This window comes from Oncorhynchus kisutch, unplaced genomic scaffold (assembly GCF_002021735.2).
Source record: "Oncorhynchus kisutch isolate 150728-3 unplaced genomic scaffold, Okis_V2 Okis02a-Okis13b_hom, whole genome shotgun sequence".
Classification (NCBI taxonomy): domain Eukaryota; kingdom Metazoa; phylum Chordata; class Actinopteri; order Salmoniformes; family Salmonidae; genus Oncorhynchus; species Oncorhynchus kisutch.
In genome coordinates, this window is record NW_022261979.1 from 764491 (window position 1) to 785351 (window position 20861).

The following is a 20861-nucleotide window of genomic DNA, read 5'->3' on the forward strand; positions in this document are numbered from 1 at the left end:
GAGGCTTTAGAATGTAACACCCCAGTCTCCTTTATCTCATCACCTGATTTACTTAAGGTACATTACAATGGGTAGTCCAGGTATGTCATGGCCCATGTGGGGGGAGGGGGCCTTCCTCTCTTGTTCAAGTAAGGGGGAGGCCGATGACAGAGGGCACCATCAGACCAACTCCTTGAAATGTGCGTTTGTCTAAAACTTTACTGTTACATGTGTACATTACCTGTATTTATACATTGTTTTAACAGGAAAATATCAATAGTTGGAGTGTTTAATAGCACCCTATTCCAAACCCGATGGGCCCTGGTCAATCAAGAGTTGTACTATGTACCAAAACCAGGTTTTAGTTTGTGTGATCCTTGTGCCCTCCTCTAAAAGGACAGACAACCTCTTAACCCCTCCCCCACACAAAGCATATTCCTCCTCTGACATGACAGCAGCACAACTCCACCTTCTTCCTCAAGGGTCTGAAAACTATTACAGACCCACCAGCCATATAAAATGCAAGTCAGCTTACTTCTGTAAATAAAATTTATTTTTTTATACAGGTATTTAATTTGCCCCAAGCAAAAGTCAGTCAGTATATATCATAACGGATGTTGCTGTCACAAATGGAAAGTTAAAACTCTCAGAGAACAGAGAAATCATGTCAGATCTGCCCCAAAGACACTGCAGGTGATAGCCACTGAATAAAGGCTCCATCCCAAATGGTACCCAGTTCCTTATATAGGGCACTACTTTTATTAGGGCCCCATAGGGCTCTAGTCAAAAGGAGTGCACTTACATAGGGGATAAGGTGTAATTTGGGCTGTGAACGCACCCTTCGTCCACCCGACAGGAGACCTCTGCATTTCATACCAGGACCTGACCTGGAGGGGCTCCGTCTGGGTGCTGAGGAGTTCAATTTCCCCTAGGTACAGATATAGGATCAGCTTCCTCTCCACCAATGTTAACCTTAACCATTAGTGGGAGGAAATACAAAGCTGAGTCAAGATCAGCATCTAGGGACAACTTCACCCTACACCGGCACTGAGTTGGGGTCAGCTTGCCTTAAATAAATAATACACTGAGGTGAAGTGATGAGAGGTGGACAGGTGCGTGTTGCTGTGCAATGGGGCAAGGAGGGTTAGGGGAACAAGGGTTGAGGGCTCATTTGCGCTGGACTGTTGTGAAGGGTGAGGGCATCTGGATGGGTGGTTGGACAGGCTGGAAGGAGGAGGGAACAGGCTTCTTTCGTGTGTCTGGAGAGGGCGCCTGGAGCACTGAGGGGAGGAGCTGGTTACGTTTGATGATCTGCAGGGCGAGCTGTGTGTTCCCTGAGAGAGGAGAGGGGGTGGGGGAGAGGAACATAAAGGAGAGGGGGTGGGGAACATAAAGAGAGGCAGAGGGGGTGGGGAACATAAAGAGAGGCAGAGGGAAACGGTGAGATCATACACAGCTCTTAGTAAGGTCATAAGGTCCTGACCGCTGACCTTTCTACACTGGATAGAGGTTGACTGACAGCAGTAATCTGTCATCACTGCCTTTGTGCCAGAGTGTGGCCTTCGGCATTCTACCTGCAGAATTCTAGAACTGGAATGTCAAGAGTTTGACATCAGTCTCAACACTTCCTTGGAACCCCTCCCCCTTACCTCATACTATGCTAGAAAACAATAGTCAATAAGAATCTATAAAAGACAACTATCATAAGGGCCAGATTGGGAAACCTGAGGGCCCCACATCACAACTTTGCAGGTGGGAATGAGAACCCAGAGAGATGACTCACCATTCTGCAGCTCCAGGTAGACAGCCAGTAAGATGGCTTCAGGAGGAATCTCCTTGGTGTTCACCATGGAGGCGGCCTGGGAGAGAGGAACAGGTTCACAGACATCTAAACACAGTCATGTTTGGGATAATAACACATCTGAATGGTTTGAAGAGATAAGTATGTACTGTAGCTGTGTGTGTGTGTGGGCGTGCGAGTATGAACCGTACCTGATGCAGGCACTTGCGGGCCTTCTCGTACTCACTCCTCAGACAATAGGCACTGCCCAGGTTGAACAGCATTATGGCCCGGGCTGAGCTCACTGTGCTGGGGTAACACAGAGGAGTCTGCTTCCCTGCTGTACCAACACACAACACACCCTGTCAACACATGATCACTGGATGTCACCTCACACACAGATGGGGAGTCTCTACTGAGACTGCAGGGAGTGTGTTAGGTGATAAGTGTGTGTGTGTGTGTGTGTATATATACACACTCACATGACTCGACAGGCTCCAGATCTCCTTTATCTGGCCCTGTGAACACAAACACACTATCAAACAGTGATCCAGTCATCATGTGACTCAAACATCAAACCATCATGTGGTAGAATGGATAGGTCATTTCAGTTAGGGCAGAATACTGGTTGGGGTGCTGTGTTTTCCAGCAGAACCATCGATTGGAGCTAGAGAGATGGGTGTGAGGACTAACCTTGGTCCTGCTCGCTGGACAACACCCCCATGGAGACATCCGTGACGTTCTCTGGGTTGAGGTGACCGATGGCCTCTGAGATCCGGTCCAGGGATATGAGGGCCTCTGCAGCATACAGGTGTCCCAGGAACCTGGAACAGAGAGGCAGAGGATGCACCGTCAGACAGAATCAGATGCACCATTGACTCACTAGTATTGGGGCTTGTTCATGGGGATGTGAACATAGCTAATCGTATATACTGTCAAAAAAGGTGATCTACCGTAAAACTTCAATTAAACAGCCCGGGCGTTAAATCACTCAACACAACACACTTCTTAGAGACAGGCTTCTATTTGAGCCTGGATTCTTTGTCCTTAATGTGCACAGCTTTTGCATTGTTAATTGTTTAATTCCAGCATTATTTTAATCAATTTCCTACATGGTCAGGTTTATTTTGTCTTAGTATGCCTCTATAAAAATGTACTAGTCTCCTTTATGACTGTGCATTTTCAGCAGTTCTTACTTTTGCCACTATTTTCTGTACTCCTAAAGTTGTGTTTTTGTGTTGGCCGGTTAGCTAGCAGTTATTAGCGCTTTCTTACTGCCGATAAAAACGGATGATTGCCATAATTGATTTTTTTATGTCACAAATCAAACATTAAACCTCGTAAACGATTAATGGTAATCACGTAAACAGTTAATTTGCTGAAATGCCTGCTGTTGCCTGGCTATTAAATGGGACTGGTGGCTATTTGATACTGAGTTTTACAGTATGTACAGGTGCAACCAAATATATTGGCACCCCTGCACTTTCCTTAAATAATTCCTCTATTCTCAAATTCATTTGACATAACGTTTTTTCCCCCCATACATTGTTATTGGATTTTCAACATTGCAGAACCAATTTTAGTTTTGTAAACTTGAGCAAAGATAAATGTACAATTTAGAAAATAAAGACCAACGACAAAATGATTGGCACCACGGAGCTGAAACTTGCACAGCCTTTAGCCAAGATAACGGCAGTCAAACACTTCTTGTAGACATCAATGAACTTGCTGCACCTTTCTACTGACAATTTGTCCCCTTTCAGCATCAATCTGCTCTAATTCTTTCATGTTTGAGGGGTGCCCTCCACCTACTGGTGTTTTCAGATCTCACCATAGGTTATGGATGTACATGGTGACCAAAAGTTGATTTACTTATTTTTTTACTTATTTTAGAAGAAATACATTAACCCTCCACATTCTGTGGTGAGGAGGACAGCAGGATACCCCCCTAGTGTCATTAACCCTCCACATTCTGTGGTGAGGAGGATAGCAGGATACCCCCCTAGTGTCATTAACCCTCCACATTCTGTGGTGAGGAGGATAGCAGGATACTCCCCTAGTGTCATTAACCCTCCACATTCTGTGGTGAGGAGGATAGCAGGATACCCCCCTAGTGTCATTAACCCTCCACATTCTGTGGTGAGGAGGATAGCAGGATACCCCCCCTAGTGTCATTAACCCTCCACATTCTGTGGTGAGGAGGACAGCAGGATACCCCCCTAGTGTCATTAACCCTCCACATTCTGTGGTGAGGAGGATAGCAGGATACCCCCCCTAGTGTCATTAACCCTCCACATTCTGTGGTGAGGAGGACAGCAGGATACCCCCCTAGTGTCATTAACCCTCCACATTCTGTGGTGAGGAGGACAGCAGGATACCCCCCTAGTCTGTCATTAACCCTCCACATTCTGTGGTGAGGAGGACAGCAGGATACCCCCCTAGTGTCATTAACCCTCCACATTCTGTGGTGAGGAGGACAGCAGGAGACCCCCTAGTCTGTCATTAACCCTCCACATTCTGTGGTGAGGAGGACAGCAGGATACCCCCCTAGTCTGTCATTAACCCTCCACATTCTGTGGTGAGGAGGATAGCAGGATACCCCCCTAGTCTGTCATTAACCCTTCACATTCTGTGGTGAGGAGGATAGCAGGATACCCCCCTAGTCTGTCATTAACCCTCCACATTCTGTGGTGAGGAGGACAGCAGGATACCCCCCTAGTCTGTCATTAACCCTCCACATTCTGTGGTGAGGAGGACAGCAGGATACCCCCCTAGTCTGTCATTAACCCTCCACATTCTGTGGTGAGGAGGACAGCAGGATACCCCCCTAGTGTCATTAACCCTCCACATTCTGTGGTGAGGAGGACAGCAGGATACCCCCCTAGTCTGTCATTAACCCTCCACATTCTGTGGTGAGGAGGATAGCAGGATACCCCCCTAGTCTGTCATTAACCCTTCACATTCTGTGGTGAGGAGGATAGCAGGATACCCCCCTAGTCTGTCATTAACCCTCCACATTCTGTGGTGAGGAGGACAGCAGGATACCCCCCTAGTCTGTCATTAACCCTCCACATTCTGTGGTGAGGAGGACAGCAGGATACCCCCCTAGTCTGTCATTAACCCTCCACATTCTGTGGTGAGGAGGACAGCAGGATACCCCCCTAGTGTCATTAACCCTCCACATTCTGTGGTGAGGAGGATAGCAGGATACCCCCCTAGTCTGTCATTAACCCTTCACATTCTGTGGTGAGGAGGATAGCAGGATACCCCCCTAGTGTCATTAACCCTCCACATTCTGTGGTGAGGAGGATAGCAGGATACCCCCCCTAGTGTCATTAACCCTCCACATTCTGTGGTGAGGAGGACAGCAGGATACCCCCATAGTGTCATTAACCCTCCACATTCTGTGGTGAGGAGGACAGCAGGATACCCCCCTAGTGTCATTAACCCTCCACATTCTGTGGTGAGGAGGACAGCAGGATACCCCCCTAGTGTCATTAACCCTCCACATTCTGTGGTGAGGAGGACAGCAGGATACCCCCCTAGTCTGTCATTAACCCTCCACATTCTGTGGTGAGGAGGACAGCAGGATACCCCCCTAGTGTCATTAACCCTCCACATTCTGTGGTGAGGAGGACAGCAGGATACCCCCTAGTCTGTCATTAACCCTCCACATTCTGTGGTGAGGAGGATAGCAGGATACCCCCCTAGTCTGTCATTAACCCTTCACATTCTGTGGTGAGGAGGATAGCAGGATACCCCCCTAGTCTGTCATTAACCCTCCACATTCTGTGGTGAGGAGGACAGCAGGATACCCCCCTAGTCTGTCATTAACCCTCCACATTCTGTGGTGAGGAGGACAGCAGGATACCCCCCTAGTCTGTCATTAACCCTCCACATTCTGTGGTGAGGAGGACAGCAGGATACCCCCCTAGTCTGTCATTAACCCTCCACATTCTGTGGTGAGGAGGACAGCAGGATACCCCCCTAGTGTCATTAACCCTCCACATTCTGTGGTGAGGAGGATAGCAGGATACCCCCCTAGTCTGTCATTAAACCTCCACATTCTGTGGTGAGGAGGACAGCAGGATACCCCCCTAGTGTCATTAACCTTCCACATTCTGTGGTGAGGAGGATAGCAGGATACCCCCCTAGTCTGTCATTAACCCTCCACATTCTGTGGTGAGGAGGACAGCAGGATACCCCCCTAGTGTCATTAACCCTCCACATTCTGTGGTGAGGACAGCAGGATACCCCCCTAGTGTCATTAACCCTCCACATTCTGTGGTGAGGAGGATAGCAGGATACCCCCCTAGTCTGTCATTAACCCTCCACATTCTGTGGTGAGGAGGACAGCAGGATACCCCCCTAGTGTCATTAACCCTCCACATTCTGGGGTGAGGAGGACAGCAGGATACCCCCCTAGTGTCATTAACCCTCCACATTCTGTGGTGAGGACAGCAGGATACCCCCCCCTAGTCTGGCATTAACCCTTCACATTCTGTGGTGAGGAGGACAGCAGGATACCCCCCCTAGTCTGTCATTAACCCTCCACATTCTGGGGTGAGGAGGACAGCAGGATATCCCCCCCCTACTCTGTCATTAAACCTCCACATTCTGTGGTGGGGAGGACAGCAGGATACCCCCCCCTACTCTGTCATTAACCCTCCACATTCTGTGGTGGGGAGGACAGCAGGATACCCCCCCTACTATGTCATTAACCCTCCACATTCTGTGGTGAGGAGGACAGCAGGATACCCCCCCTACTCTGTCATTAACCCTCCACATTCTGTGGTGGGGAGGACAGCAGGATACCCCCCCCTACTCTGTCATTAACCCTCCACATTCTGTGGTGGGGAGGACAGCAGTGCAGTCCAAGGAAGGAGGAGGGACTGACGGGAAGTCTGTGGTCATGAAGTCATTAAGTAGTCTGAAGAGTCAAGAGGTCTGCTAGGGCCACATTACCATTACCAGACGGTGAGTCATGTTGAGTGCTGTAAGCTTTGGGGGAGGGGGGGGTAAGTCATATGGAGGTTAATGAAGTGATAACAAGAGGTGCATGGGTAGCGGGAAGGAGGGGGGAGAGGAAGAAACAGAAAGAGGTGTTGAGGGGAAAGGGGGAGTGAGGATGAAAGGCTAAGGGAAAAGAGGATAGAGGAATGAAGTCCATCTGGTGTAAGAGTTTATCTGAGTGGGGAAAGAGACAGAGAGACAGATGGATAGAGAGAGACGGATGGTTAGAGGTCTTACTTGAGTGATCCAGACAGCTTGGTCTGGTGAAGGAGCTTCTCTGCATGGTTCAGGGCCATCAGGTTGTCTCCTAACACCAGGGCCACGTAGGCACTGCAGGCCAGGAGGGAACACCTAGAGAGACAACACCATATAGGAGGACCCAGTCAGCACGTCCAGGACAACAACAGATCACACCAATCCTGCACTGGGAAACATAGTGGGTTGCATAACATTCAGATGTGGGGGAAATTCATTCTATATTGAAATGAATACTAATTAAACAATAAATTCAGTTCTTTCAATTATTTTTCTTGGTTAAAGAAAAGTGCAGGCGGGGAGAGTCTGGACTGTAGTGGTCGTGTCCCTCCCAGGCCTCTCACTGGTTGGCAACAGAACACTCAGGGATTCCAGGAAATAAACCCAAGTAGTTGACGGGGCTGCTCGTAAACTTTCCCTGTGGGGTCAGCCCTTCATTCAGCACATCCTCCCCAACTCTAACCCCTCCCCAACTCTACCCCCTCCTAATGAAAAGTGGAAGGAAGGAGAGCAAGCTTTGTCCAATTAGTCCAGAGAACAGAGACCCAGGAGGACCAGGACAACAGAGAATGGAAAAAAGAAAGAAGGGGAGAGAGGATTATTAACTGACTGGGGGAGACAGGATTATTAACTGACTGGGGGAGACAGGAAGGGGAGAGAGGATTATTAACTGACTGGGGGAGACAGGAAGGGGAGAGAGGATTATTAACTGACTGGGGGAGACAGGAAGGGGAGAAAGGATTATTAACTGACTGGGGGAGACAGGAAGGGGAGAGAGGATTATTAACTGACTGGGGGAGACAGGAAGGGGAGAGAGGATTATTAACTGACTGGGGGAGACAGGAAGGGGAGAGAGGATTATTAACTGACTGGGGGAGACAGGAAGGGGAGAGAGGATTATTAACTGACTGGGGGAGACAGGAAGGGGAGAGAGGATTATTAACTGACTGGGGGAGACAGGAAGGGGAGAGAGGATTATTAACTGACTGGGGGAGACAGGAAGGGGAGAGAGGATTATTAACTGACTGGGGGAGACAGGAAGGGGAGAGAGGATTATTAACTGACTGGGGGAGACAGGAAGGGAGAGAGGATTATTAACTGACTGGGGGAGACAGGAAGGGGAGAGAGGATTATTAACTGACTGGGGAGACAGGAAGGGGAGAGAGGATTATTAACTGACTGGGGGAGACAGGAAGGGGAGAGAGGATTATTAACTGACTGGGGGAGACAGGAAGGGGAGAGAGGATTATTAACTGACTGGGGGAGACAGGAAGGGGAGAGAGGATTATTAACTGACTGGGGGAGACAGGAAGGGGAGAGAGGATTATTAACTGACTGGGGGAGACAGGAAGGGGAGAGAGGATTATTAACGGACTGGGGGAGACAGGAAGGGGAGAGAGGATTATTAACTGACTGGGGGAGACAGGAAGGGGAGAAAGGATTATTAGCTGACTGGGGGAGACAGGAAGGGGAGAGAGGATTATTAACTGACTGGGGGAGACAGGAAGGGGAGAAAGGATTATTAACTGACTGGGGGAGACAGGAAGGGGAGAGAGGATTATTAACTGACTGGGGGAGACAGGAAGGGGAGAGAGGATTATTAACTGACTGGGGGAGACAGGAAGGGGAGAGAGGATTATTAACTGACTGGGGGAGACAGGAAGGGGAGAGAGGATTATTAACTGACTGGGGGAGACAGGAAGGGGAGAGAGGATTATTAACTGACTGGGGGAGACAGGAAGGGGAGAGAGGATTATTAACTGACTGGGGGAGACAGGAAGGGGAGAGAGGATTATTAACTGACTGGGGGAGACAGGAAGGGGAGAGAGGATTATTAACAGACTGGGGGAGACAGGAAGGGGAGAGAGGATTATTAACTGACTGGGGGAGACAGGAAGGGGAGAGAGGATTATTAGCTGACTGGGGGAGACAGGAAGGGGAGAGAGGATTATTAACTGACTGGGGGAGACAGGAAGGGGAGAAAGGATTATTAGCTGACTGGGGGAGACAGGAAGGGGAGAGAGGATTATTAACTTACTGGGGGAGACAGGAAGGGGAGAAAGGATTATTAGCTGACTGGGGGAGACAGGAAGGGGAGAGAGGATTATTAACTGACTGGGGGAGACAGGAAGGGGAGAGAGGATTATTAGCTGACTGGGGGAGACAGGAAGGGGAGAGAGGATTACTAACTGACTGGGAGAGACAGGAAGGGGAGAGAGGATTATTAACTGACTGGGAGAGACAGGAAGGGGAGAGAGGATTATTAACTGACTGGGGGAGACAGGAAGGGAAACAGAAAGGTCTGGGTAGACCGGTCTCTCTTACCTGAGGTTTTCAACCTCCTGTTTCCTCAGAGGTGAAGACGGTGCTGCAGAAAGGAACTTGTCTCCTTCTTGAACCTTCCCACTGTCAAACCAACGATAAGGAAATCAGGGGAAATGGAAAGAAAGATACTTCCTGTATAAAGTTCTTCTTCTATAAGAGGACATGGAGAGCTGAATCCTTGTTAATAGTCTAATCTTAACCACAGTGCTCTACAAAAATAGACTTGACAACGCATGTTTTAGCACCAAGCCAATCTCAGGGTGAGATGAGACACTGACCTGCAGGCGTCGCTGTTCTCTGAGCCGCTCTCTGTGCTGCCTGACTGGCTGGTTGTCTTGGAGCCGTTCTCTGCCTTGTTCTCCTGCTGCTGGTGATCAGGGAGGAGGACCAGGCCGTTCCTCAGACAGATCGCTGCAAACTCCATACTGGCCACCGGAATGGCTGCAGACTGCCCATCACTACACACACCCACATTTAGGAGAGGAAAGAGTAAACCAAGAGGTTAATGGAGATATAGTAATGATCAACATCTTGAGTTGTCTCAGAGTACCCTCTAATTTCAGCAATCACTACCACGTAAACAAATGTTTTAGCGCCATCTCCTGGACAGCACTGGTTAGGTCCATAGGGAGAGGGAAAACTGACCTGTAGATTGTGTTCTGGGTGGACTGTGATGCCAGGATGATCTTGCGATGGTAGCCCTGCCCAACGATGGCCTGAACGATACCCTTTTTACTCGGAAGACCCTTGTTGTCTTGTTCTAAGCTCTGGAAAAATAAGAAAATGCTAAATTTGAATGTTGTTAAGTTTTATTTCACTGTAAGAAAACAAGTGTGTGTGTGTTTGTGAGTGTGTTTTTAAAATCACAACTCACACCCTTGTTGGCAGCAATGCAGCACTCAGCCAACCGTAACCAGAGGCCAGGGTTAGAGTGGTACACCTGCACAGCATCCATCAGACAGTCGAAGGCCGCCAGGGGCCGGCCGATGTGCAGCAGCTGGATCCCACAGTTATACAGCAGCTCATAACGCTTGTTGGCTAGCAGCGCACACATGGGGATGCCCGAGAACTGCTTAGCTGGAAGGACAGAGAGACAACAGAGCTAGTCGGCATACAATGACAGGAGAAACATGTAGGACCAGTTTCCCAGACACAGATTAAACTAGTCCTGCACTAAGATACCATTTTGATGTCAGAATCTGCATTTAACATACTTTTAAGTCCAAGACTAGGCTTAATCTGTGTCCGAGAAACTGTCCTGTGGCTTTGAATGGCGTTAAACCCAGTATGTTGACTCACATTGCCCGTTCCCCGTCGCCCCACCGTCCCCCAGCTGTGCACACGTGTGGTCGTTCTCCTGCAGGGCCTTTTTGAAGTAGAATATACCTAGGTTGTGTTTCCCCATGGCAAAGTGTATGCAACCCAGATTGTTCCAGAACATACAGCGCACACATTCACCTGATGGTAGAAACAAACAAGACAGAACATTTAGCGGAAGTTCACTTTCATATAGGGAAGTGGCTCCCAAACTTTTTATAGTCCCGTACCCCTTCAAACATTCAACCTCCAGCTGCGTACCCCCTCTAGCACCAGGGTCAGCGCACTCTCAAATATTGTTTTTTGCCATCATTGTAAGCCTGCCACACACACACTATACAATACATTTATTAAACATAAGAACGAGTGTGAGTTGTCGTCACAACACGGCTCGTGGGAAGTGACAAAGAGCTCTTATAGGACCAGGACCAAATCAAAAATGTTGCTTTCTTACATATAAACTTAATTTGTGAATCGAAAATGGTGAATGACTCACCACAGGTTAATGAGAAGGGTGTGAATGACTCACCACAGGTTAATGAGAAGGGTGTGAATGACTCACCACAGGTTAATGAGAAGGGTGTGAATGACTCACCACAGGTTAATGAGAAGGGTGTGAATGACTCACCACAGGTTAATGAGAAGGGTGTGAATGACTCACCACAGGTTAATGAGAAGGGTGTGAATGACTCACCACAGGTTAATGAGAAGGGTGTGAATGACTCACCACAGGTTAATGAGAAGGGTGTGAATGACTCACCACAGGTTAATGAGAAGGGTGTGAATGACTCACCACAGGTTAATGAGAAGGGTGTGAATGACTCACCACAGGTTAATGAGAAGGGTGTGAATGACTCACCACAGGTTAATGAGAAGGGTGTGAATGACTCACCACAGGTTAATGAGAAGGGTGTGAATGACTCACCACAGGTTAATGAGAAGGGTGTGAATGACTCACCACAGGTTAATGAGAAGGGTGTGAATGACTCACCACAGGTTAATGAGAAGGGTGTGAATGACTCACCACAGGTTAATGAGAAGGGTGTGAATAACTCACCACAGGTTAATGAGAAGGGTGTGCTTGAAAGGATGCACATAACTCTGCAATGTTGGGTTGTATTGGAGAGAGTCTCAGTCTTAAATCATTTCCCACACACAGTCTGTGCCTGTATTTAGTTTTCATGCTAGTGAGGGCTGAGAATCCACTCTCACATAGGTACATGGTTGCAAAGGGCATCAGTGTCTTAACAGCATGATTTTCCAAGGCAAACTGAGTGCAGCCCAATCCAGAAATCTGGCAGTGGCTTCTGATTAAATTCAATTTTCACAGAACCGCTTGCTGCAATTTCAATGAGGCTCTCTTGCTCAGATATTGGTAAGTGGACTAGAGGCAGGGCATGAAAGGGATAACAAATCCAATAGTTTGTGTCGTCCATCTTAGGAAAGTACCTGTGTAATTACGCACCCAACTCACTCAAGTGCTTCGCTATATCACATTAGACATCGTCTGTAAGCTTGAGTTCATTTGCACACAAAAAAAAAAATCATACAATGATTGAAAGACTTGTGTTAAGACCTTGTTAATGCAGACAGAGAAGAGCTCCAACTTCTTAATCATTGCCTCAATTTTGTCCCGCACATGGAATATAGTTGCGAAGAGTCCCTGTAATCCCACCTAGATTCAGATCATTCAGCCTAGAAAAAACATCACCCAGATAGGCCAGTCGTGTGAGAAACTTTCGTCATGCAAGCGGTCAGACAAGTGAAAATTATGGTCAGTAATGAAAAGTTTAAGCTGGTCTCTCAATTAAAAAAAACATGCCAATACTTTGCCCCTTCATAACCAGGGCACTTCTGTTGTAAAAGCGTTACATGGTTGCTGCCCATATTATTGCATAATGCAGAAAATACGAGAGTTCAGGGGCCTTGCTTTAACAAAGTTATTTTTTTTTACTGTAATGTCCAAAACATCTTTCAAGCTGTCAGGCATTCCTATGGCAGCAAGAGCCTCTCAGTGCATGCTGCAGTGTACCCAAGAGCCTCTCAGTGCATGCTGCAGTGTACCCAAGAGCCTCTCGGTGCATGCTGCAGTGTACCCAAGAGCCTCTCGGTGCATGCTGCAGTGTACCCAAGAGCCTCTCGGTGCATGCTGCAGTGTACCCAAGAGCCTCTCGGTGCATGCTGCAGTGTACCCAAGAGCCTCTCGGTGCATGCTGCAGTGTACCCAAGAGCCTCTCGGTGCATGCTGCAGTGTACCCAAGAGCCTCTCGGTGCATGCTGCAGTGTACCCAAGAGCCTCTCGGTGCATGCTGCAGTGTACCCAAGAGCCTCTCGGTGCATGCTGCAGTGTACGCAAGAGCCTCTCGGTGCATGCTGCAGTGTACCCAAGAGCCTCTCGGTGCATGCTGCAGTGTACCCAAGAGCCTCTCGGTGCATGCTGCAGTGTACGCAAGAGCCTCTCGGTGCATGCTGCAGTGTACCCAAGAGCCTCTCGGTGCATGCTGCAGTGTACCCAAGAGCCTCTCGGTGCATGCTGCAGTGTACCCAAGAGCCTCTCGGTGCATGCTGCAGTGTACCCAAGAGCCTCTCGGTGCATGCTGCAGTGTACCCAAGAGCCTCTCGGTGCATGCTGCAGTGTACCCAAGAGCCTCTCGGTGCATGCTGCAGTGTACCCAAGAGCCTCTCAGTGCATGCTGCAGTGTACGCAAGAGCCTCTCAGTGCATGCTGCAGTGTACCCAAGAGCCTCTCGGTGCATGCTGCAGTGTACCCAAGAGCCTCTCAGTGCATGCTGCAGTGTACGCAAGAGCCTCTCAGTGCATGCTGCAGTGTACCCAAGAGCCTCTCGGTGGATGCTGCAGTGTACCCAAGTGGCGTCGGGAGCAAATGCTTGCACGCGCGTTACCACTCCACTGTGTCTCCCTGTCATGGCTTTTGCTCCATCAGTACAGATACCAACACATCTTGACCACCAAAGTCCATTTGATGTCACAAAGCTGTCCAGTACTTTAAAAATATCCTCTCCTGTTGTCCTGGTTACCAGTGGTTTGCAGAAGAGGATGTTTTCCTTAATTGACCCCCATAAACGTAACGGACATATACCAGGAGCTGTTGACACATCAAGCTGTAACGCATATAATTCACTGGCTTGTATGTGAAGCAGTAATTGTTTCAAAACAATCTCCTGCCATGTCTCTGATGTGCTGTGGAACAGTGTTGTTTGATGAAGATATTGTCTGTATAGTTTTGGGGGCCTTTTCCCCCAGCATTGTCCCAGCCATATCCGCGGCAGAAGCAAGAATTAAGTTATCCACAATAGTATGGGGCTTGCCTGTCCTAGCCACTCGGTAGCTCACCATATAAGACGCTTCTAGCCCCTTCTTATTAATGGTATCTGTTGCTTTTATACGTCTTACTACTCAAAAGTTATCTTTATTCTCACTCAGAAAACTCCCGTGGCTTATTTTTCAAATTGTCATGTTTAGTTTCTAAATGTCTGGCAAGAGTAAAGGTTTCCTGTGAGAGAGTAACAGTTAATGTGATTGGATGTTCATTATTTAACTAGGCTACCTGTATTTGACATTGTGTTGTTATTTCACTGAACACTAGATGGTTTCATTTTATTTCTGTCATTGAAACTAGGCTACTCAAGAGCAGAAAAAGACCCTCACCCAAATGTATAGACCCATTGGAAAAAATAAAAGCAGTTAACATGTATTTATTTAAAAAAAATGTGAATCACATTTATTTGGCGTACCCCCGACGGCATTGCGTGTACCCCAGTTTGGGAACACCTGATATAGGTAATACTCAATTGTGCTCTGTCGCTAACAGTACAGTCCTAAACCCTTTTCACACCATCTAGACGACCTGATCCATATAGTCCTGAATCGGATATACAGTGCCTTGCGAAAGTATTCGGCCCCCTTGAACTTTGCGACCTTTTGCCACATTTCAGGCTTCAAACATAAAGATATAAAACTGTATTTTTTTGTGAAGAATCAACAACAAGTGGGACACAATCATGAAGTGGAACGACATTTATTGGATATTTCAAACTTTTTTAACAAATCAAAAACAGAAAAATTGGGCGTGCAAAATTATTCAGCCCCTTTACTTTCAGTGCAGCAAACTCTCTCCTGAAGTTCAGTGAGGATCTCTGAATGATCCAATGTTGACCTAAATGACTAATGATGATAAATACAATCCACCTGTGTGTAATCAAGTCTCCATATAAATGCACCTGCACTGTGATAGTCTCAGAGGTCCGTTAAAAGCGCAGAGAGCATCATGAAGAACAAGGAACACACCAGGCAGGTCCGAGATACAGTTGTGAAGAAGTTTAAAGCCGGATTTGGATACAAAAAGATTTCCCAAGCTTTAAACATCCCAAGGAGCACTGTGCAAGCGATAATATTGAAATGGAAGGAGTATCAGACCACTGCAAATCTACCAAGACCTGGCCGTCCCTCTAAACTTTCAGCTCATACAAGGAGAAGACTGATCAGAGATGCAGCCAAGAGGCCCATGATCACTCTGGATGTACTGCAGAGATATACAGCTGAGGTGGGAGACTCTGTCCATAGGACAACAATCAGTCGTATATTGCACAAATCTGGCCTTTATGGAAGAGTGGCAAGAAGAAAGCCATTTCTTAAAGATATCCATAAAAAGTGTTGTTTAAAGTTTGCCACAAGCCACCTGGGAGACACACCAAACATGTGGAAGAAGGTGCCCTGGTCAGATGAAACCAAAATGGAACTTTTTGGCAACAATGCAAAACGTTATGTTTGGCGTAAAAGCAACACAGCTCATCACTCTGAACACACCATCCCCACTGTCAAACATGGTGGTGGCAGTATCATGGTTTGGGCCTGCTTTTCTTCAGCAGGGACAGGGAAGATGGTTAAAATCGATGGGAAGATGGATGGAGCCAAATACAGGACCATTCTGGAAGAAAACCTGATGGAGTCTGCAAAAGACCTGAGACTGGGACGGAGATTTGTCTTCCAACGCCCAATTTTTCAGTTTTTGATTTGTTAAAAAAGTTTGAAATATCCAATAAATGTCGTTCCACTTCATGATTGTGTCCCACTTGTTGTTGATTCTTCACAAAAAAATACAGTTTTATATCTTTATGTTTGAAGCCTGAAATGTGGCAAAAGGTCGCAAAGTTCAAGGGGGCCGAATACTTTCGCAAGGCACTGTATACTTTTACATGGTCTTTTCCAGCACGGTCCAACAACTATGTTGGATGTATAACCAGGTAAACAGGGGTCTAAACGTACCTGTTTTGATGGCCCCAGGGTGCTCTGCGATGTTGGAGCTGTTTAAGAGCTTCACTGCTTTGCGGTAGTTTCCTCTCAGGTACTCAAAGTTACTCTTGAGGAAGAGTGAGGAAGCAGACTAGTGGGAGATGAAGGAAACACAGGTTGGCATGGAAACATTGACATTCTAGTCATTTAGCAGATGCTCTCATCCAAAACGACTTACAATCAGTGCATTCGACCGAAGCAGGGAAAGGTAGGAAGGGGATGTTTGGGAGAGAGCAGGTTTAGTAAGCCAGTTTAATAACCTGGTTCCAGATCATTTCGTGCCATCTTTCCAACTCCTATGGTCATTGTCACGCCATTGACCATAGGAGTTGGTAAGACAGCACAAACAGACCTGGAACCAGGCTAGTTTAGTAATGTGTTTAGCAACGCAAACATCATGACTCACATTCCCTGCTGTGTTCATCACAGACTTGATCTCCCTTTTGCAGGCCTTTGATGACTTCATCTGAATGTACGCTCGCACTTTGTACTGTGGACGGGAAGAACGACAAGTGTGAAACAAAAGCAGCAATTCAAAAGCTGCTTTTCCGTCTTCATTTCCTCCACCTCAGGAAAAGGATTGGTGTTAAACGTACCTGGTGCATTTTGGATTTTGCTGCTTCGATCATGCCAATGAACTCTGCCTTCTGGTTCCGACCATCTTTGTTGGCGCTGTTGACACTCTGCAATATCAAGATAGACACCAACGTTTGAAAATAACCACATTGCATTAAGAAAATATAGACTTCAAATGTCTTCTCATAGTAAGTGAAGTTTAAAACCATTAGTAAAATAGCCTGCACTCAGATGTAACTAGCGTAAGTGCATAACCTCAGTATGATATTTTTTTTGGCAGACGAAAATGACGTGGACACCCAAAGTAGGAGTGTGTTGTGTTTGGTTCTAAAGACACCTTTACACTGACCCAACATTGACCAACACTCCAACATTTGCCAGCAACCGCCAAATCACACCTATTCAATTCTGTGTTTGTTGGTCAATGTTGTGTCAGTGTGTAAGCATGCCTGAAGTATATTTTAGTAACCTGTCCTCCAGTAAGCTCCCTGAGATTATCCTGAATGAGGTCTGCTGCCTCCACTACCGGGTCCCTGTGAATGTAGAACTTGCACTGTGCCTGAAATATTACCTGGACATGACAGACAACCTCAATATGTGAGTACACACGCAGCAGCACATCTTTGCCGTCAACACAAGAACCTTACAGTTGCCACTAATAATAACATATCTGCTTAGGAAGAACAGTCCTTTCTCCATGAGGTGGAAAATAACATTCAACATACATGAGCACAGTAACAAACATCAGAACATCATGGGTCAAAGTCAGAAACATGACATCCGAGAATGGTGCATGCTAGCACACCCCTCTTTAGAAGGACACGTACCTCCCCTTTGCCGTTCTTGTTATTTCCCTGTACAGACAGTTTCTCCAGCACAGCAAGGAGATGGAGGGCCTTCTCTGGCTGGTACGTTAGCAGGTACAGATCCACCAGCAAGAAGCAGACCGCCAGAGCAAACTTCTCTTCTAGGACAAATAACACCATCAAGCTAAACTGTTGGGCTGCAAAGGCCAATTCATCAGGAACATTGCCAGTTGCTGTGACTAAGTGTGTGCGTGTGTGCGTGTGTACTGTGTAGTCATGCAATACATTTCAATGTTTGTGTTCTCTGACAAGAGCTTATAGTCTGACAAATACGACTGTCCATATAAAAACACCAAAACCTACCAAACGGCTCCAGAAACTGGTACAGCCTCTCTCCAATAGCAATAGCTTCGGAGTACTGTCTCATGTGGTAGTGAATGATAGCTTGATTGTAGTAGAGAAGACTGTTTTCTACATCATCCAAACCATCAATATCCTCCATTGAAGTGTGAACCTTGATAGACAAAAAAGATGCATGAATGTTAAGTATTAGCCAACTTAATTAACTATTGTGTGCATCTGTGAATATATTCATCAAGAATCAAGACATTTAAAACAGGAATCAACAATACTAGAATATGTTTAACATTTATTTGGCGTGTCATTGAGAGACTGGATAAAAGGTTTCAACGATAGTCACCTGGTTTTTCATTGCAATAAGAGTCTGCTTCAGGGTGCATGTGGTGGTTTGGCCGCTCTTGTAGAATTCAGCTATTGCTTTATTCAAAGCAATCTTGTAGTCCTCCTTGTTCAACTCTTGCAGCTTCCCAAGGTGTTTCAAAGATTCCTCATAGTTTCCAGCCTGTGAGTAAACAGATTAAAATCAACAAATGTAACAAAAAAACGTGTGAATAGTTGCATCAACAAATGTAAACATCAACAAATGTAAACAAATATATGTAAATGTCAAATGTAAACAAACATAAATCAGATAGGTTTGATAGATGGAGTTGTAGCCAAGTTGGCCAACTCCCTAGGATTGCACAATTTGCAGCAAACTGTAGATGGTAAATACATGCGACGTTACCGTAAACGCCTCCAACGCATTTGCAGCTATTGCTTTTTCTTGGTCTGAAATCCCAGGGGAAGAAATGTTATCATGCTAGACTTGAATTAAAAAAATATATAGCCCATTTAGCTCGCTAATAATGCCAACTGTTTGCTGCCAAGCCATAACATAATGTTAAACCAAGTTAGTTAACGTAAGCTAGCTAGGTCCAAATTCTGGTGGGCGTGTGTTGACAGTTAGCATTCATTGTCAAGATTGTTGACAAGATTGTTGACATGACAAGTTTGGGAACTAGCAAGCTAGTGAATAGGTAGTCGAGTGTGCCAATGTTGGCACACGTGACACAATTAACAACTAGCTAGCTATCTAACTAAATAGTTGTTTATTGGCATGTTTAGTTAGTAAATATAAATTCATAGCTAGTTAGCTACCAACGCAGCTAGCGCAAGGACACTGGAAGGATAGCTAGCTAGCAACACTGGCGTTTGCTAATATCAGCTAGCAACAACCGGTGGTTGGTTAAATGTAAAGCCCATGTAAATGCTGGTGGATGATTAAAACTAGTGTTTGTACTAGCTAGCTATCCGTACAGTTAGCAAGACAGAAATAACCGCGTTAGCATACCACTTTAGTTAACACATATTAGCTAGCAAGCTAGTCACTCTCCCACCTGTGTTGTTATCTGCCATTTCGGGGATCTCGTGCTTTAATTGATGGAAATGCCCCAGCCAGAAGGTTTACTAAGATAAATATTGGGACAAAACGATTCGTTTACTATGTTAGCTAGCCAAGATGATAAATGTAAGTACTCAGCTCGTTCGTAACTAGAACAATATATCCGAAATCTGACCGCTCTCAAATGCTTTTTTTCAGTGTTCCGCCATTGAAATGACGCTGAAGTAAACAAATCTGAAAGAGGGGCAGCTCGTGACACAGATGCCTGTCAACACAGATAAATAGTACCATCTACCGGTATGGAGGGAAAATTCAAAAAAAATATATATATATTTTGCATCAGTTTTCAATAACTCGCACCCCTAACTTATCTCCACACGGTGGCAGTACATTATCATTATTGATACATGATGATGCCCCGCAGACTGGTAAGTAACAAAGTCAGAGAAACAAAAATAAAATATAAAGTAGGCCTGATCGTTGCATTGCTTCACTTCAAAATCATGCATATTTGACACCGGTGAAATGTTGTTTACAAAATGATGTTATCTCACTATAAAAGGGCTGCACTATACTGTCGTGAAGCTCCAGGGAGGACAATATAACTAACAAAGTAAACCAATTGTGTACTGCAGGCTAATAATGAAAATCAATTAAGCATCATTACAGAATCTCTCTCCATCTCTCTCTGTCTCATCAAAAAGGAAGTTAATAAAAAAAGACTAATGGCTTTTTAATTGTATTTCACTCAGGCAATTCCACACAGTCTGTGGTTCTTTGAATAAAGGACCCAGAGTAAGATCGGTTATTTGGCAAAGTCAAAAAGAAATAGAAGATGCTGAAAGATGTTTGAAACCCAGTGGCAGTTCCTGCTCTCAATAGTGAAGACTTGAAGGAGAGACTTGGCAAGAACAGCTGAAATATGCAAAGCGAAACAACAGTCCATCACTACATTAACACATGAAGGTCAGTCAAGCCAGAAAATGTCAAGAACGTAGAAAGTTTCTTCAAGTGCAGTCGCAAAAACCATCAAGAGCTATGATGAAACTGGCTCTCATGAGGATCGCCACAGGAAAGTAAGACCCAGAGTTACCTCTGCTGCACAGGATAAGTTCATTAGAGTTACCAGCCTCAGAAATTGCAGCCCAAATAAATGCTTCACTGAGTTCAAGTAACAGACACATCTCAACATCAACTGTTCAGAGGAGACTGTGTGAATCAGGCCTTCATGGTTGAACTGCTGCAAAGAAACCACTACTAAAGGTCACCAATAATAATAAGAGACTTGCTTGGGCCAAGAAACACGAGCAATGGACATTAGACCAGTGGAAATCTGTCCTTTGGTCTGATGAGTCCAACATTTGTGAGACGCAGAGTAGGTGAACGGATGATCTCTGTATGTGTGATCCCACTGTGAAGCATGGAGGAAGAGGTGTGATGTGTGAGGGTACTTTGCTGGTGACACTGTCAGTGATTTATTTAGAATTTAAGGCACGCTTAACCAGCATGGCTACCACAGCATTCTGCAGCGATACGCCATCCCATATGATTTCCGCTTAGTGGGACCATCATTTGTTTTTCAACAATATAATGACCCAACACACATGAAATCAAATGTTATTAGTCTCATGCGCCGAATACAACAGTGAAATGCTTACTTACGAGCCCCTAACCAACAATGCAGTTTAAAACAAATACGTATAAGAATAATAAGGAAAAGTAACAAGAAATTAAAGAGCAGCAGTAAAATAAC

At 46.0% G+C, this 20861-nt stretch overlaps 1 protein-coding gene across 2 annotated transcripts; it reads right to left on the reverse strand.

The window, feature by feature from the left end:
• Positions 1-514: 514 nt before the first annotated feature.
• Positions 515-19334, reverse strand: cnot10 (CCR4-NOT transcription complex, subunit 10). 2 transcript variants are annotated; one of them, XM_031811913.1, is made up of 19 exons: positions 19104-19334; positions 18452-18495; positions 18065-18226; positions 17728-17878; positions 17386-17525; positions 16579-16665; positions 16389-16472; positions 15956-16073; positions 10652-10810; positions 10227-10429; positions 9998-10119; positions 9631-9810; positions 9353-9433; positions 7010-7123; positions 2453-2583; positions 2242-2277; positions 1972-2099; positions 1763-1838; positions 515-1313 (listed from the first exon to the last, which is right to left on the reverse strand). In XM_031811913.1, exons 1-19 carry the CDS (start codon positions 19120-19122, stop codon positions 1147-1149), a joined length of 2202 nt encoding a protein of 733 aa, XP_031667773.1. In that variant the 5' UTR covers positions 19123-19334; the 3' UTR covers positions 515-1146. The 2 variants fall into 2 exon arrangements, with proteins under 2 accessions (XP_031667773.1, XP_031667774.1); XM_031811914.1 differs by having other exon boundaries at positions 17386-17522; positions 19104-19333.
• Between the last annotated feature and the right edge of the window lie 1527 nt (positions 19335-20861).

What these genes read in the sequence shown, in the direction of transcription:
- cnot10 (XM_031811913.1), bottom strand. An exon ending in GAGAACAGCGACGCCTGCAG is followed by an intron (nt 9,434 to 9,630) that starts GTCAGTGTCTCA and finishes TTGGTTTGACAG; the next exon opens with TGGGAAGGTTCAAGAAGGAG. An exon ending in GTCCAGCGAGCAGGACCAAG is followed by an intron (nt 2,278 to 2,452) that starts GTTAGTCCTCAC and finishes TTGTGTTCACAG; the next exon opens with GGCCAGATAAAGGAGATCTG.